Consider the following 18,079-nt stretch of genomic DNA (forward strand, 5'->3'; position numbering starts at 1 on the left):
ACATGTTTTGTAAATACCCCTGAAGTTGGATTCCTTGAGGGGTTCACCACAACCACATAATGTGATGGAAAAGCCCCAAAGCTGGCTGTGGTGAATTTATTGGAGCATCCTGTGTGGGGCCAGTGTAGTGAATTTTACTCTACTGACATCAGGGAGGAGGTTGAACATGAAGGTCTAAGGTACTGGTTGTGTTCGTGAGTGTGGGCGTGGTGTAGCTCCACTGCCAACAGAACACTTCACTCACATTTGGTTAATTCAGTTTTTTTTTAAATTAATTGCACTTATTATATACGTTAAAGTATTTTAAGAGTCATAGAATCATACAGCATGGAAACTGGCCCTTTGGCCCAACTGGTCCATGCTGACCAAGATTCCCATCTAAGCTAGTCCCATTTGCCCACGTATGGCCCATATCACTCTAAACCTTCCCATCCACGTACCTGTCCGAGTGCCTTTCAAATGTTGTTAATGTACCTGTCTCAACCACTTCCCCTGGCAGCTCGTTCCATACACTGACCACCCTCCGGGTGAAAAAGTTGCCCCTCAGGTTCCTATTAAATCTTTCTTCTCTCACCCTAAACATATGTTTTCTGGTTCTAGACATTTATTTTATTTCTACTTTTGTAAATAATTGAACATTTTCAATGATTTGAATATGTTTTAAATAGCGTTTGAATATGTTTGACTGACAAAAGGCTTCAAAACATTGGAGCTTTGACAGCCACCTTCCATATCTGGATATTCTCCAAAAGTGTTCAAGAACTTGACGTATTCTGCAACACCAATGAAGCAACGTTATGTTTCCCCTTCGGTAAGAATGTCCAGCTGTGATCCCTCATTGATGAGGTGCTTGGAATTCTGTCAGATACTCTTGGAACTCATGATAAGCTTTTGTGATTTTCCTCAATTGGTACCAATTCTACAAGAAATGAAAGCCTAACAGCTGCTTTCGAAGGAGCCTCTTCACTTGCCCCTTGAAGCCAGCATTGCCGTGCTTGCTGACAGTATTTTGCTTTCACTTACTGGCCCAACTATCAACACAAGACCAAATGCCTGGTGTGATGATTCAGGACAGAGAATAGAATTAAAAGAAGCAGAATCCGTGGCAGACAGCTGTAATATTGTGAAGCAATCTCCTCCCACCTGTCTTCACAGAATTCAAGCGTTTGAGAGTGAAAGCATTTAATTCACTGAGGCAGTGCTGCTGCTTTGAAAGGCTCTCCAGTTAGACCCACTCTCTGCTCCTTCCCCTGCAAACACTTCCTATTCAAGTCCACATACAAGGACGTAGAAGATGACCACTGCTTGAGCATCTCTTGGGATAGGAGGGAGACAAGTCAAACTTTAAAATAATTCCAAAGTTGGACAGAGCAGTAAATTTCTTAGACTTTGCGTGGAGTGACAGAGTCTGGTCAATTGTAGAGGAAATCACTTGGCTTTCCAATTGTTCATCAACACAGAGAAAGCCCTCTGTTGACAGTCATTGCCAGTGAAACCAGGTTAACAGATGAAGTTTGGATAAGCAAAGATCACTTTCGACCTGGTGGCACTTGTGAGTATGAGGACAAAAGAGACGGAAGATGCAGGAATCTGGAACAAAAAGACAGAACGCTGGAAGAACTCAGTGGGTCAGGCAGCATCTGTGGAGGCAAAAGGGGTAAGTTAACATTTCGGGTCGAGACCCTGCATCAGGGCTGAGAGGGAAGAGGAAAGATTGGTGGTGTACAGTAGTACGAAGGAGGGGTGGGACAGAGGCTGGTAGGTGATAGGTGGAACCAGATGGGGAAGTGATGATGGGCAGGTGGGACCAGGTGAGGGGTTGGATGGGGAGGGTGAACAAAGGCAGAAGAAAATGAGGCTTTTGTGAGTGGTGCGGCAGTGTGACACATTGCCCTGCCCACTCAGTTATGCCAATCATAACATCAGCCCCAGTGATATGGGACCACAAGCAATGGTCACTGATAGCACACCCCAAACTGGGAACCTCTAACACCAAGGACTAGGGTGGCAGGAGCATGGGAACACCACTTTCCGTTCCCCTCCCATTCACACGCCATCCTGATTTGGAAATGTATCTCCTGTCCTTTGTTCTCACCGGGACTGAATTCCACATGGACTTCCCACCAGCCAGCAACGGCACCACGTGGACTGTATTTGGTCAGCATCATCTTCTCCCTGCTTAAAAATCCCCACCTCTTTCTAAAACTCAAGGCCACTCTTTGTAGTTATGTCTCCAGTACCTCTCCTTCCTTGCCTTGGCAGCTGTTTTCCCCAGAAGTGCCTCTGTACTTGTTATATGATAGAAGTCTCTATATGAATGCAGATTATTGTTGCTACTATTGATATTGGAAAGACAAGATTGATTATGGTAGTTCAGGTGAATACCCACACCTCAAGGTCTACAATGGTTCAAGAAGGCAACTGCCCACGACCTTCTCAAGGGCAACCAGGGAGGGGCAATTAAATGTTGGCTCAGCCTGCGAAGCCCACACTCCTAGAATGAATACAGAACAAATTATTGGACTACCTCTTGACCCAGAGACAGGAGTTCAAAACCCACCAGAGTCAGTGGGAAATTTTAATTCAGAGACACCAGAGACTGCGGATGCTGGAATCCGGGGCAACACACAATCTGCTGGAGGAACTCAGTGGGTCGAGCAGCATCCGTGGGGGCGGGGCGGGGGGAAGGAACGGTTAACGTTTTGGGTCAAAACCCTGCATCAGGAAATTTTAATTTAGTTATTTAAATAATCTGAAATAAAAAAATATCTAATTGTCATGAACTTGGAACCACCAGATTGTGCTAAGGACCAATCAAGTGACAACAGGGCAGGAAGTCCGCTGCCCTTACCTGCTGTGGTCTAGACGTGACGCCCTGCAGCAATGGGACATTGTAAAGGCTCAGTGAGCCGGTCACTTTAAAAAGTCTTTAGGGATGGACAATAAATGCCACCTAACCAGTGAGGCCTGCAAGGTGTGAATGACTTAAAGATGTTTGTGCAATCTTCTGTCTGTCGTTACCTACAGACAGCTACTATGCTGATGTGATTCACAAGAGCCCACATCAATACACAGGCGTCACTCAACAATCAGTGGCCCGGACCCTGGTGGACTCCAGAAATTGATGTCCCTTCAATCTCCTTGCCTTAGTTGTGACCAAGGTCTAGCCCTCCAGTGTGCAGGTCTGAGTCATCCTGACATCCCCTGAATTCCTGGAGTAACGCAGCTACTGGGAAGGGTGAAGGAAGATGGAAGGGTATTAAAACTGATCATCAAGATATGTTTTACCATTTCCATTTTTTTTTAGCATTGTATCATTATTTTGGGCACTTAATGGTGTATACACAGTTCAGTATTCATTATTCCGAATTAGTTACTAGGGCAAGATCTAAAACAATGACTCTTTAAATGGACTGTTTGTAAGCAAATACCTCTGAACGTATAATCCTTGACAGAACTGAGGAGGTAAGTGAAAACAACAGATGGAATTTCCACTGTGGCAATCTGTTAGTTTACAAACATCTCATTGAGACAGTGTCAGCATAGTTAGTGACATTCATCTCTCGCGCACTATAAGCTGCCTAAGCTTTAGATTGCGCACTAACACTACAAATCTAGGGGATTTTCAATACTCAAGGATTTAAGAGAGGGAGTTTGGAACTCTTTGATGCTATTGGATCAATTAACAAATACAAATGGATATAGGTAGCACTCACAAGTTGGCTAGTTTAAGCTTAAGATGGGAGTCTTGTAAATCTTAACAAAGGTCATTTAGTCCAATATACTGTCGGTTCCATGTACTGGATTCTTTTGTGATAATAGCAGGCAATCTTACACCACAATAGACTGCAGATCTGAAATGTTCTCTCTCCATGGTTACAGGCTGACCTGCTAAGTCTTTCCAACATTTCCAGTCTTCTGCAGCATTTAATTCAGGACATCCTCCACCGTTCAATACTTGTGTTGACCGCTCCCATCCAACAACAACTGATTTGATTTGGAGATTTATGCACTTTGCGCAATGCAAGGAACATAAATTGAAAGCATCTCTTTAACATTAAAATTTGGTATTGTGCACGACTGAAGAAACACCCCTTCTAAGCTTAAAAATGTCTTAAAATGGAGGATCCTTAAAGAATGTTGGTATGATTCCTGGGGTAGGGATTTCAGTAGGACATAGAACATAGAAAAACTATGGTACAATTCGGGCCCTTCAGCCCACAAAGCTGTGCCGAACATGTCCCTGCCCTAGAAATTACTAGGCATACCCATAGCCCTCTATTTTCTTCAGCTCCATGTACCTATCTAACAGTCTCTTGAAAGACCCTATCGTGTCCACCTCCACCACCGTTGCCGGCAGCCCATTCCACGCACTCACCACTCTCTGAGTAAAAAACTTACCCCTGACATCTCCTCTATATCTAACAGTAGGAGTGTTAGAGCCATCATCGGTAGTATCTACAGGAGGCGCTGCCTCAAGGAGGCAACATCCATCATCAAAGATCCCCACCATCCAGGCCGTGCCATCTTCTCACAGCTGCTATCAGGCAGGAGATACAGAAGCCTGAAGTCCCACACCACCAGGTTCAAGGACAGCTACTTCCCTTCAACCATTCGGTTCTTGAACCAACCGGCACAACCCTAATCACTAGAGTTTAGCAACACTATGACCACTTTGATTATTTCGCACTACAATGGACATTTATTTTGTTCTATTTGTGTTGTTTCTTGTAAACATTGTATATAATTTATGTTTTCTTGTGAATGCTGCTTATCTGATGCTCTGTGCCTGTGATGTTGCTGCAAGTAAGTTTTTCATTGCACCTGTGCACACATGGACTTGTGCACGTGACAATAAACTCCACTTTGAGTGGAGAAACTGGGGTTGTTCCCCTCAGAACAGGGAAGGTTGAGAGGAGATTTGGTCAAAGGTGGGCAAGATCATGAGAGGGCTGAGAAGCTGCTCCCATTAGCAGATGATTCACGGGAGGGATGGGAAGTTCAGTTTTACCTCTGCTAGGAGTAGTTATGACCTGGAATTCACATCCTGATGTGGTGTGGAAACAGAATTACTAGTGCTTTCAAAATAGAATTGGATAGGTACTTGAGAAAGAACACTTTGCAGAGCTCTGGGGAAAGAGCTTGGGGGATGGAACTAATGAGATTGCTTTAAAAAGCAGCCAGCATTGGCTTGATAGGCCAAGTAGTTTCCTGTTATGTCGTAACAATTATAGTGGAGAAACCCTGTTTTCTAATCTCAGCTGGTGCTCAATGTCCACTGGAATTGGAATCAGCATGATATGAAATGACTGCTCACAAATCCTGTCCTCCAGCTCCAAATCATGCCTGTAGATGCGTTACATATGGGCTGCCATCTGATGTAGTAAATGCTGGCTCACTCGAGTTTTAAGAATAAATTGGATAGATACATGGACAGGAGAGGTCTGGAGGGTTACGGACTGGATGCAGGTAAGTGGGACTAGTGGAATACCGTTTTGGCACAGACTAGAAGGGCCGAATGGCCTGTTTTCTGTGCTGTAGTGTTCTATACAAATGGCAATCTATTGGCACAGGCAGTCATTTACTCCAATAGATGGATAACCTTAAGGCATTGTAGCTCCTCATAAAAGAGAATGAATTTCAGGTAAAACTACAGTCATGGGAATCCCTTGAATCCAGATGGTTATGGACCCACCTTGTTGTCCCCAACTGGGATTTGAGAAGTCACTGAAATGTATTGAGACAAGTGAGCCTTCTGAATGAGGCTATCAATGGAAAGGCAGGGAAATGAAAGTGTTCAGGGTTGAAATTGGAATCTTTCGTAAGAGTTCACGTTAATACAACATCCCAGATAATTCATAAGGGATTATTGAATGAGATGTGGGTTTGGCTCATCACAAAGTCCTGGTGAACTAGACAAAGCCCAAAGCATTGAATGTCTAGTCTTTGCTATAGATTTTGCCAGGAAAAACTTCATTAATTGACACACACAAGTCGCATATTCCTGACTTTTCCCCAGTTGTAAGAATTCTTGGTTTTTAAATTTCCTTACCACTGCCAATCCTTTAATTCCAAACAGTTTATCCATGCTCAGTTTCACAGCTAATAATCCAGATTCTGAGCTTCCAGTTCTTCTGGCTTGTATATTAGTGATTAAGGACCTTGAAGGTCAAGGGCGGGCAGCAGACACATAGGAGTACCACCACCTCCAGGTTCCCCTCCAAGCCACACCCGTACAGACTTGGAAATATATCACTTGTCCTCCACCATCACTCAGTGTAAATCTGGAACTCCCTCAGCAGCACCTTCTCCAGAAGGAGGCGCCCACCTTTTGAGATTATAGGGACTGAGCACTTTGAGTGAGATGACCCACCAACAATCTGACTTAAGTTATACTGTGTTTTGATTGTTTCAGTGTTTTACCCTGGAGTTGCTGAGAAGTTCTTGGTTGCGGTCAGAGCCCCAAAGGAGTCAAAGGGATTGTGAAAGCTGTCCAGTTGAGCTCTGCAATAACCTTAGCAAAGCAGAAAGTAACTCCAGGCTGTGTTTTGGAATGTATTCTTCCAGGTCAAGAGTTAACACCTCAGGAAGAACTCCCTCCTCCCTGCAAAAGTCCAAACACGAGGCTCACCCAGCGATGAATCTGATTATAGCAAGAATGAGGGTAAAATAATGAAATGAAGTGGCAGGTGGGCAGACACGGTAGTGTAGCGGTCAGTGTAACACTATTACAGCACCAGCGACCTGGGTTCAATTCCCGCCACTGTCTGTAAGGAGTTTGTACGTTCTCCCCGTGTCTGCGTGGGTTTCCTCCGGGTGCTCCGGTTTCCTCCCACATTCCAAAGGTGTACGGGTTAGGAGCTGTGGGCATGCTATGTTGGCGCCGGAAGAGTGGCGACACTTGAGGGCTGTCCCCAGCACATTCTCAGTAACGCAAAAAGACGCATTTCACTGTGTGTTTCAATGTACATGTGACTAATAAATAAATACGTAGCTTATCTTAAATAGCAACACTGGGTGAAACCAGGGAGGGGAGGACCAGAGGGCTCCTGTTGCTACTGCCCTCTAGTTAACTTACCTCCCTCGGCAGATTACTTCCAGATATCCATTAAAGACTATACACAAGGAATGATCATCATGTTCAGTCAGCCACAACTTAATGAGCACAATTACCCACTGGGCTGGTTCTCATGGACTACTTACATCAATAGGAAAGGTTCCTGGAGTAGTACAGATGGAATGAGGTGGTTGGCTCAGTACAAGTCTGTCACTGCTGCCAAAGAGGAAGAGCTCCGCTCATTAGGTATTGAGCCACATCACCAGTGCTCAAGGCAGGAGGAGCTCAGTTAGTGCGCTAGACCCGATCTTGGGCTGCTTGATGACAAGAATTAAAATGGCAAAGTATCCTGTTCTCCACAGGAAATATCCTTCACCTTGATGAAAATAAACCCCTCATAACAGGTTTCCAGGAACTAGTATAAAACGGTCAGATGTTAGAGGACAAGTGACTGATGTACACCCTGCCTGAGTTCACTTTCTATTGAAGTCAGGACTACTGAACGATTGCCTGACTTGCTCCTCAAGTTCTGTCCCCAGAACACTCTCATTTAACCCTGGAGCCTCTCGTGACTGTTCCACACTTCTCAATGGATTGGAGAGCATTCTGACTGGTTGCATCACCTCCTGGTACTGAGGCTCCAATGTGCAGGATCGAAAGAGGCCGCAGAGGGTTGTAGACTCAGCCAGCTCCATCACAGGCACAACCCTCCCCGCCATTGAGGACGTCTTCAAGAGGCGGTGCCTCAAGAAGGCGGCATCCATCACTAAGGACCCTCACCATTTGGGGCATGCCCTCTTCTCGTTACTACCATCGGGGAGGAGGTACAGGAGCCTGAAGACCCACACTCAACAATTCAGGAACAGCTTCTTCCCTCCACCATCAGATTTCTGAACGGTCCATGAACCCATGAACATGACCTCGTTATTCCTTTTTATTGTGCTATTTATTTCTGTAATTTATAGTAATTTGATGTCTTTGCTCTGTACAGCTGCCTCAAAACGACAAATTTCATATCATATATGTCAGTGATAATAAATCTTATTCCAATTCAAATCATCGTGCATTTTTGTGTGGAAGTCCCCAAATCACACAGAAAAGATAATGAGCCTTTGTATTTCACCTGCACACACCAATGTTCTGTTACTTTTTTTTGGAATTGTTGGAATTTTACTTGTTTGATCGTGAACTGCCTTGACTTCATCATAACAATAAGTTTTGAAACATAAAACATATCTGGCATCAAGTATCTCTGCTTATTAAATAAACCTGGTTGCTTAATGGCCCAGGCAATGACTGACTACACTGCCAAGTATAAGAGCAAAGCAGATTAACTAAAATCAACACACATTCATTCTCCAGAATATTTACCTTGTCATCATTGACTGAATTTGGGCAGAGAGGGGAGGGGAGGAGGGAAGGAGAGGGGAGGAGAGGGGAGGGGGTAAGATGGTAAGAAGAGTAGAGAGTAAGAGGGAGGGAAGTGAGTGAGAGGGGGAGGGAAGGGTGAGAGGGAGGGAGGGGAGAGGGAAGGAGGGGAGTGGAGAGGGGGTGAATGGGAAGGAAGGATGAGTGGGATGAAGGGGTGAAGGGGAGGGGTGAGGGGATGGAGGGGTGAGGGGGCAGGGGGGTGAAAGGGGAGGGCGAGGAGGTGGGGAAAGGCAAGGGAATGAAAGTGAACAAGTGGGAGAACTAATGTGCAGGGTAGAGAGACTGAGCAAGAAGGAACGAGGGAGGTATTTTCGCCTGATGTAGGTGTGCCAATATCGGGTGAGGAGAAGGCCAGTTGACCTACATCGTCCCTCTCCCCAGCTGACAATGCCTCACCAGGCAAGATGCTCAGATTTAGAAGCAGAACACAGCAGCAATGGTCAACAGAGAAGTGCTTTAATGATGAGCAGCTCCCCCATCGCTGCTGACAGGCAGACCCACTTCACTGTAGAACTGTGCAGTACGACAATCATATAAATAAATCACCGGAAGGCTTGTACATTTTACAGAACCATCCTTGCAGGAGATGTGGATTTGAAAAAAAAACCTCAGTGTCTGAAAGTGCATCATTCTACAAATGTTTCCCTCAGGAAATGGATTGAGAAGTTATGTTATCTATTTTTAAACAAAACAGAAGTTTTTACAGCAGCAGTAGCTGATTCAGCTGTAAATGAAGACACTGCAAATTTGTTGCTACAGTTCTTAGAAATATCCCTAGAATATGTCATGATCAATTCTCCAGGAACGTTTCTTCCTTATTTGTGCTGGGGGGGGGTGGGGGTGGGTGGGGGAGTAATCGGCATTCTTCTCTCAATCCCTCAACCAGCCGGTGGTAGTCACGGAGGGAAGGAACACAAAGCCTCGCGTGGGAGGCTGGTCCAGAAGGTTAAGTTGTTTGGCATTCAGGATGAAGTAGTCGATTGGATTCAACATTGGCTTAGCAGGAGAAGCCAGAGAGTGGTAGTGGATGGTTGTCTCTCTGACTGGAGGCCTGTGACTAGTGGTGTGCCGCAGGGATCGGCGCTGGGTCCGTTGTTGTTTATCATCTATATTAATGATTTAGATGATAACATGGTAAACCATTGAATGGTTCCCTTATACAATGAGTTGGACTCTTGACCTCACAATCATCCTCGTTATGTCCTTGCACCTTATTGTCTACCTGCACTGCACTTCCTCTGTAGCTGTGACATTTTACCCTGTATTGTGTTATTGTTTTTACCCTGTACTACCTCAATGCACTGTGTAATGAATTGATCTGTACGATTGGTATGCAAGACAAGTTTTTCACTGTACCTCAGTACAAGTGACAATAATAAACCAATTCCAATACCAACAAGGTGATAAAGTAATAAATTGGATCATCAGATTTTCAGATGACACCATGATTGGGGGCATAGTGGACAGCGAGGAAGGCTATCAAATCTTGCAGTGTGATCTTGGCCAGCTAGAAAAATGGGCTGCAAAATGGCAGATGGAATTTGATGCAGACAAGTGTGAGGTGATGCACTTTGGGAGGACAAACCAGAGTAAGACTTACACAGTGAATGGTAGGGCTCTGAGGTGTGTGGTAGAACAGAGAGACCTGGGAGTACAGATCCATAGTTCCTTGAAAGTGGCATCACAGGTAGATAGGGTCATTAAGAGAGCTTTTGGCACATTGGCCTTCGTAAATCAGGGCACTGAGTACAGGAGTTGGGATGTTATGTTGAAGTTGTACAAGACGCTGGTGAAGCTGAATTTGGAGTATTGTGTGCAGTTCTGGTCACCTACCTACAGGAAAGATATCAATAAGCTTGAAAGAGTGCAGAGAAAATTTACAAGGATGTTGCCGGGACTTGAGGACTTGAGTTATAGGGAAAGGTTGAATAGGTTAGGACTTTATTCCCTGGAGTGCAGGAGAATGAGGGGAGATCATATAGAAGTATACAAAATAATGAGGGGTATAGATAGGGTGAATGTATGCAGGCTTTTTCCCCTCAGGTTCGGTGAGACGAGAACTAGAGGTCATAGGCTTAAGGTGAAAGGTAAAATATATAAGCGGAATCTAAGGGGAAACTTCTCCACTCAGAGGGTGGTGCGAGTGTGGAGCGAACTGCCAGCAGAAGTGGTGGATATGGGTTCAATTGTAACATTTAAGAAAGGTTTGGATGGGTACGTGGATGGGAGGGGTTTGGAGGGATATGGTCCGGGTGCAGGTCGATGGGACAAGGCAGAAGATCAGATCAGCATGGACTAGATGGGCAGAAGGGCCTGTTTCTGTGCTGTAATGCTCTATGGCACTAACGCTGTGCTTATCGCCAGGTCATGTATTGTATTACAGCTGAATGGCATCCGACCAGACTGTGCAATGCTGATAAAACATTTACACCTAAATTGCCCTGTGCATTATTTTAATGAAACATGAACAGGTTACCATCCTCATTACGGCAACAAACAGAGGGATGTTGCAAGAGGATGTTAGTGCACTTGTACTCCGCGCTCACTGTGTAATTTGAAGGCGATTCCTCTTCAGAAGGGCAGAAGTTCCCCGGGGAACTTACAAACCTCACCCACTAATAAATCGATATCTTCAACTCTCGCTGACAAGCAAAGGTCCTCAAATCTTTGTTATACCTACGGACCACATTTTCAGATCTTTGTGTACTATAATACTGAAACAAGAAATAAGGAATCAGGGTATTACTGTAATAAAATGGAGGTAAATGAATAGTGTACCTCCATTCCCCTCCCTCTCCTATATCCTGCACTGTTACGGAGTCAGAGAGCATGGAAACAGGCCCTTCGGCCCAACTCGTCCTTGCTGACCAAGGTGCCCACTTAAGCTAGTCCCATCTGTCTGCACTTGGCCCATATCCACCTAAACCTTTCATATCCATGTACTTATCCAAATGTCTTTTAAATGTTGTATTGTACCTGCCTCAACCACTTCCTCTGGCAGATCTACTACCTTGTATCTCTGCTACATTTTCACATCATCTGAGACAGAAAGACTCAATCAAATCTCTGGTTAAAGTCCATATTTCCTGATGTAATTGCAACCAAAGCATGGAAGTGAAATCAAAATCAGACCATGAAAACACGCCAGCTCCTTTCTGCTCTAATTTGCCTCCTTTGCATAAACACCTTTTTGGAAAGAACAAAAGTCAAATGGTGCTGATTACAATGAGTGTCAGTTTGACCAAACAGTCATAGAGCAGACCAATTCAATTATCCCCATTGTTGAACCTTAAACGCAAGTCGTCAAATATTTGTGGAAGATATTGACATTTACACATTAACACTCCATTCACATTTGTAAAGGTTTCCTTGATATAAATAACATTGTAATTTTAGCCCCATCTAATAATGTATTCTAACTGAGGTCTTTGGGGTTCGGTGACATACATGGGTGAATAGTGTTGTAGTGGCATGTCATTAGACTAAAGCATTCAGGTGAGGTGATTTTAAGCTAAAGGATGTAACTGCCCCAAATCAGTGGACACAATAGCCAGAGAAACAAAGGACAGCAAATGCTGGAATCAAGATGAAAACAACACAATAGCCAGACCCTTTCAGCCACAGTCAGTCATGTCGAGTTTGTCATATGCACGCCTACATGTCAGCACAGGTGCAATGAAGAATTTGCAGCAGCTTCACAGGCACATGGCATTAGAGGCACAACATTCACAAGAAAGACATATATTGAACATAAATTGGACAAAATTAAACAAGACAGAACACAACTAGAACCAAAAAATAACCCCCATCACACCAGGTAAGCTTCCGATGGAGATAAAAGCCAGCAGGTCTGAGTTGCATGCAATTTTTCTAGTTTTCCACTTGTGTTCTCTCCACTCCACTGGGATTTCAAGGCTTATTAAACTAGCTGTGCTTCTTACTGCATTAATAAATCTAACTATTAGCTTTAACCTTCATTTTTGATGGTTTCTTATTTATTCCGTTTTGGTGAGGAGAGCTGAACATAGTGAACCTGACAATCTGCAGTGAATTGGAGTTAAAGGGTGAGGAATAATCCTGGGTCAGTTTATCCTGAAAGCTTTGAGATGAAAACTGCCTCTTTGCCAAGAGAATAGAATAAGGTTGTGGGAAAAAGCTGGAATGGCAAGAATACTATATCTGGGAGGTCTGAGTCAGGGAGCAGAGCCAACAATGCTTTATTTTGCTGCTGCTCTACACCACTCGTTAAACAGGGGCTACAATGATGTATGCGTATGCTTTCACATATATTCTGAGCTTTTCTCACCAGACTAAGTGCAAGTTAATTTTTAATGTGGATCGACTCTTCTGTTGCCACAGTGGCAATGAATGCGTTGGGTTTCTTCAAACATTAAGGATGAAATTCAAGGACTCCAGGCCAGCCTCTCCAACAGCTTGACTTACATCAGTGGCAATTCAACTCCAGCCATGCTAAGTGCTGTGAGATTGCCTCCTGGAGTTGACGCCAGGTCTCAGTCCATGATAACAAGCACTTCATTGCCTCTGGGCCTGAATATAAAGCAGCCACAACACAGAAGGTTTTAACAGTGAAGATGTAATCTGGCATTTTACAGTGCCTTGCTCAAATGTGAAGCAGAGATATTTTTCAGTTCTTAAAGAACCATAGAACAATACAGCACAATACAGGCCCTTCGGCCCACCATGTTGTGCCGCCCTTCAAACCACACCTAAAACTATCTAACCCCTTCCTCCCACACATCCCTCTATCTTAAATTCCTCCATATGCTTATCTAACAATCTCCTGAATTTATCCAATGTATCAGCCTCCATCACCACCCCAGGCAGTGCATTCCATGCACCAACCACTCTCTGGGTGAAAAACCTCCCTCTGACATCTCCCTTGAACTTCCCACCCATTACCTTAAAGCCATGTCCTCTTGTTTTGAGCATTGGTGCCCTGGGAAAGAGGCGCTGGCTGTCCACTCTATCTATTCATCTCAATGTCTTGTATACCTCTATTATATCTCCCCTCGTCCTCCTTCTCTCCAATGAGAACAGCCCTAGCTCCTTTAGTCTCTCCTCATAATCCATACTCTCTAATCCAGGCAGCATCCTGGCAAATCTCCTCCGCACTCCCCCCCTCCCCCCCAACGCCTCCACATCCTTCCCCCAATGAGGTGACCAGAACTGGACACAGTACTCTAAGTGTGGCCTAACCAGAGATTTGTAAAGCTGCATCATCGCTTCACGGCTCTTAAACGCGATCCCCCAACTTATGAAAGCCAACATCCCAGAAGCTTTCTTAACTACCCTATCTACCTGTGAGGCGACTTTCAGTGATCTGTGGATATGAACCCCCAGATCCCTCTGCTCCTTCACACTGCCCAGAATCCTGCCATTTACCTGGTACTCCACCTTGGAGTTTGTCCTTCCAAAGTGTACGACCTTACACTTCTCTGGATTGAACTCCATATGCCACCTGTCAGCCCAGCTCTGCATCCGATCAATATCCCTGTGCAAGCTTTGACAGCCCTCCACACTATCCACAACACCAGCAATCTTTGTGTCATCTGCAACTCACCCTTCCACCCCCTCATCTAAGTCGTTCATAAATATCACAAAAAGTAGAGGTCCCAGAACCGATCCCTGTGGGACACCACTAGTCACAGCCCTCCAATCCGAATGCACTCCCTCCACCACAACCCACTGCTTTCTACAGGCAAGCCAATTCTGAATCCACACGGCCAAGCCTCCCTGGATCCCTTGGTCTCTGACCTTCTGAAGAAGCCTACCATGTGGAACCTTATCAAACACCTTACTAAAATCCACGTAGACCACATCCACTGCACTACCCTCATCAATCTTCCTGGTCACCTCCTCAAAGAACCCTATCAGGCTTGTGAGGCAAGATCTTCCCTTCACAAAGCCATGCTGGCTGTCCCTAATCAGTCCATGATTCTCTAAATGCTCACAGATCCTATCTCTCAGAATCCTTTCTAACAGCTTACTCACCACAGACGTAAGGCTCACCAGCCTGTAATTCCCTGGACTATCCCTACTACCTTTCTTGAATAAGGGGACAACATTCGCCACCCTCCAATCCTCCGGTACCATCCCCGTGGACAACGAGGACTCAAAGATCCTAGCCAACGGTTCAGCAATCTCCTCCCTCACCTCACAAAGCAGTCTGGGGAATATTCCGTCAGGCCCCGGGGACTCATCTATCCTAATATTTTCTAACAGCTCCAACACATCCTCTCTTGATATCTACATACTCTAGAACATTACCCTTACCAACACTGTCCTCAGCATCATCAAGACGCCTCTCCTTGGTGAATACTGAAGAGAAGTATTCATTGAGAACCTCACCCACTTCCACAGTTTCCAGGCACATCTTCCCACCTTTGTCTTTAATCGGACCTACCTTTACTCTAGCCATCCTTCTGCTCTTCACATACGAGAAAAAAGCCTTGGGATTCTCCTTAACCCTACTCGCCAAAGTCTTTTCATGTCCCCTTCTCGCTTTCCTCAACCCTTTCTTAAGTTCCTTCCTTGCTACTCTATATTCCTCACGAGCCCTGTCCAATCCTTGCTGCTTACACCTTATGTATGTTGCCTTCTTCTTCCTAACTAGTTGTTCCACCTCTCTTGTCACCCACGGTTCCTTCACCCTAACATTCCTTCTCTGCCTCACCGGGACAAATTTATCCCTAACATCCTGCAAAAGATCCCTGAACATCGACCACATCTCCATAGTACATTTCCCTTCAAAAATGTCACCCCAATTTACACTCCCAAGTTCTTGCCTTATTGCCTCATAATTCACCTTTCCCCAATTAAATATCTTCCCGTCCTCTTTTCTCCTATCCCTGTCCATGACAATTCTAAAGGTTATGGAGCAATGGTCACTGACCCCCAAATGCTCACCCACTGATAGATCTGTCACCTGTCCCAGTTCATTAACTAAAACTAGATCTAATATGGCATTTCTTCTAGCTTACTAAGAGTGTATATCTTGTGACATCCATATTAATATGCAGAGAAATACAAGGAGATAGTGTGTAGCCCAACCAATCTTCACTGGTGTTTATCTTCCTTCAACAAAGTTCCATTGTAACCTTGTGCACCTGTGTTGTTTCCATTCATTGAAATTCTCTTTTCCAATAATTACCTAATTTATTCGGATCTGATTCAGTTTCAGATTAGTTTATTGTCATGTACATCAGGGGGCAATGAAATTGACTCTGTCTACACTTCCAACTGCCTCTGGAAACAGCCAACAGAATCTAGGACCCCTCCCACCCCGGACATTCTCTCTTCTCCGCCTTCCCATCAGGCAGAAGATACAAAAACGTGAAAACATGCATCATCAGGTTCAAGGACAATTTCTATCCCAGTGTTATAAGACTCTTGAACAGACATATTATACAATAACAATGAACTCTTGATCTCTCAGTCCACCTTGTCATGGCCCTTGCACTTTATTTGTCTACCTGCACTGCACTTTATTTGTAACCATAACGCTATATTCTGCATTCTGTTTTGACCTCCTTTTGCACTACCTTGATGTACTTATGCATGGAATGATTGGTCTGGATGGCGCGCAAACAAAAGTATCACGAAACATATACAATAACAAACCCAATTACCAATTCCTTGCTCACGTGAAGTTCACAGAGTAAACGGTATTCATGGTTCTAATAAATACAACGACGAGCACAAAAACAACGGAATAGTGCAGAGTACAGTCATGCAAAAATAAGTGCTAAAGTGACAATAACAGAAGAGGTTGGAGTAAAGGTTCGAGAACGTGGCAGCACCGGTGGGAAGGGGATGTGAAAGAGGTGCCATTGGGTATGCTTTAATTATTAACACCGTGGACAGGATTTTCTTCACATTCTGCACTTCCAGAAACAACCTGGTTCGGTTTGGCAAATCTTGTTACTTGATAATCTCAACCCCTCCTTCCATTCCCTCATCTGTTCTGATTAAAATAGATCCAACATTTGCACAATAGCCTTGATATGACCTCAAGTCATAGAGCCATATAGCACAGAAACAGGCCCTTCAGCCCAACGTCCATGCCAACCAAGATGCCCCATCCAAACTGGTCCCATTTGCCAGCATTTGGTCCATAACCTTCTAAACCTTTCCAATCCACGTACCTGTCCAAGTCAAGCAACAGGTGAGTTGTTCTGTTCTATTCATCCTTACAGCCTTTCTGAATCCTGGAACCTAAAATTGGCTTGCATCACCCTCATTGGAGACTTGCTAAGAAATACCTTCACCATTATACCCCACTGCTGGGATTCAGTGCTGAAGATACTGAGACAGTTTTACGGCAGATTGACTATGGGTGAACATGGGTCCCCAACCACCCTTAACTACCTACTAGAATTTACTGCAGTGTTACCACCTCCCTGTCCTTGCCACAGTAAATGTCTGGCAATACCGCAATGCTCAGGGTTACTCACGGTGTCACTGGAGGCAGCAGGAAGGACACAAAGAGATAACTGGCCACAGTCACTGCGAGATGTGACATTTCTCTGGCTCTCACCGTGCTCAGTGTTTTCCATTAGATATGCTGCAGTCATTCAACAAGATGATGCATCACACATGAAAGTTGCCACCAGAATTTGAACAGCAGACCTTTACCATTTGCCTGTTTGCTGTAGGTACAAGATGAATGGGACGTTCCTGTAAATCATTCACAAGACACAAGACTTTCCTACCTTGTGATTGGGCCGTGTTGAGTACAGTGACTGTGGTTCTGGGCTTGGTGGCTCTAATGAATTGGAGATGTTGTGCTCCCCTCCATCATGCTTCCTGTGTGAAGAAAGTGAGTCATCAGCTCAGTACAGCTTTCTTTTGCCCCCATTTTACAACCACCTTAATTCCTTCCTCCGATCTTTTGGCCAGTAGGTTCTTTTGCTGAGTTCAGTTACAAACAAACAAATTAGGAGCAGGAGAGTAGGCTACTCGGCCCCTCAAACCTGTCCTAATTTAATAAGATTATGGCTGATCTGAACGTGCCTGCCCACTAGCCTCACACACCGGAACATGCAGATCTCTCTGCATCTCAGAGCTATGCACTCTCTTATCATCTACATCACAAGGTTCTTGGTTAATTTTCAGCTAAAATGGACAATTTCACATTTTCCCACATTGTATTCTACCTGTCAGATCTTTGCCCCTTCGGTTAACCCATCTATATCCATTTGTAGTTTTCTTATAGAGTCATTGAGTCTTACAGCACAGAAACAGGCCCTTCGGCCCAACTCATCCATGCCGACCAAGATGCCCATTTAAGCTCATCCCACTTGCCAGCATTTGGCCCATATCCCTCTAAATCTTTCCTATCCGTGAACCACTCAGATATCCTTTAGAAGTTGTCATTGTGCCCACCACAACCACTTCCTCTGGCAGCTCGTTCCATATACGCAACACCCTCTGTGTGGAAAAAGTTGCCCCTCGTCCCTTTTAAATCTCTCCCCTCTCACCTTGAACCTGTGCCCTCTAGTTTTTGATTCCCTTTCCCTGGGAAAAAGACTGTGTGCATTCACCCTGTGCCCCTCATGATTTTATACACTG

General features: G+C 44.7%; 1 protein-coding gene across 3 annotated transcripts in view; it reads right to left on the reverse strand.

Annotated features, from left to right (window-relative positions):
- rap1gapa (RAP1 GTPase activating protein a) overlaps window positions 1–18,079 on the reverse strand; it is a 302,062-nt gene that overhangs the window by 99,274 nt on the left and 184,709 nt on the right. For all 3 annotated transcript variants that reach the window (XM_052039185.1, XM_052039183.1, XM_052039182.1), the window contains exon 3: window positions 17,221–17,314. In XM_052039185.1, the coding sequence (XP_051895145.1) occupies window positions 17,221–17,314 (94 nt within the window). The remainder of the gene's footprint in view (window positions 1–17,220; window positions 17,315–18,079) is intronic.

The sequence above is a fragment of the Pristis pectinata genome, chromosome 26 (genome assembly GCF_009764475.1).
Source record: "Pristis pectinata isolate sPriPec2 chromosome 26, sPriPec2.1.pri, whole genome shotgun sequence".
NCBI classification, from domain to species: domain Eukaryota; kingdom Metazoa; phylum Chordata; class Chondrichthyes; order Rhinopristiformes; family Pristidae; genus Pristis; species Pristis pectinata.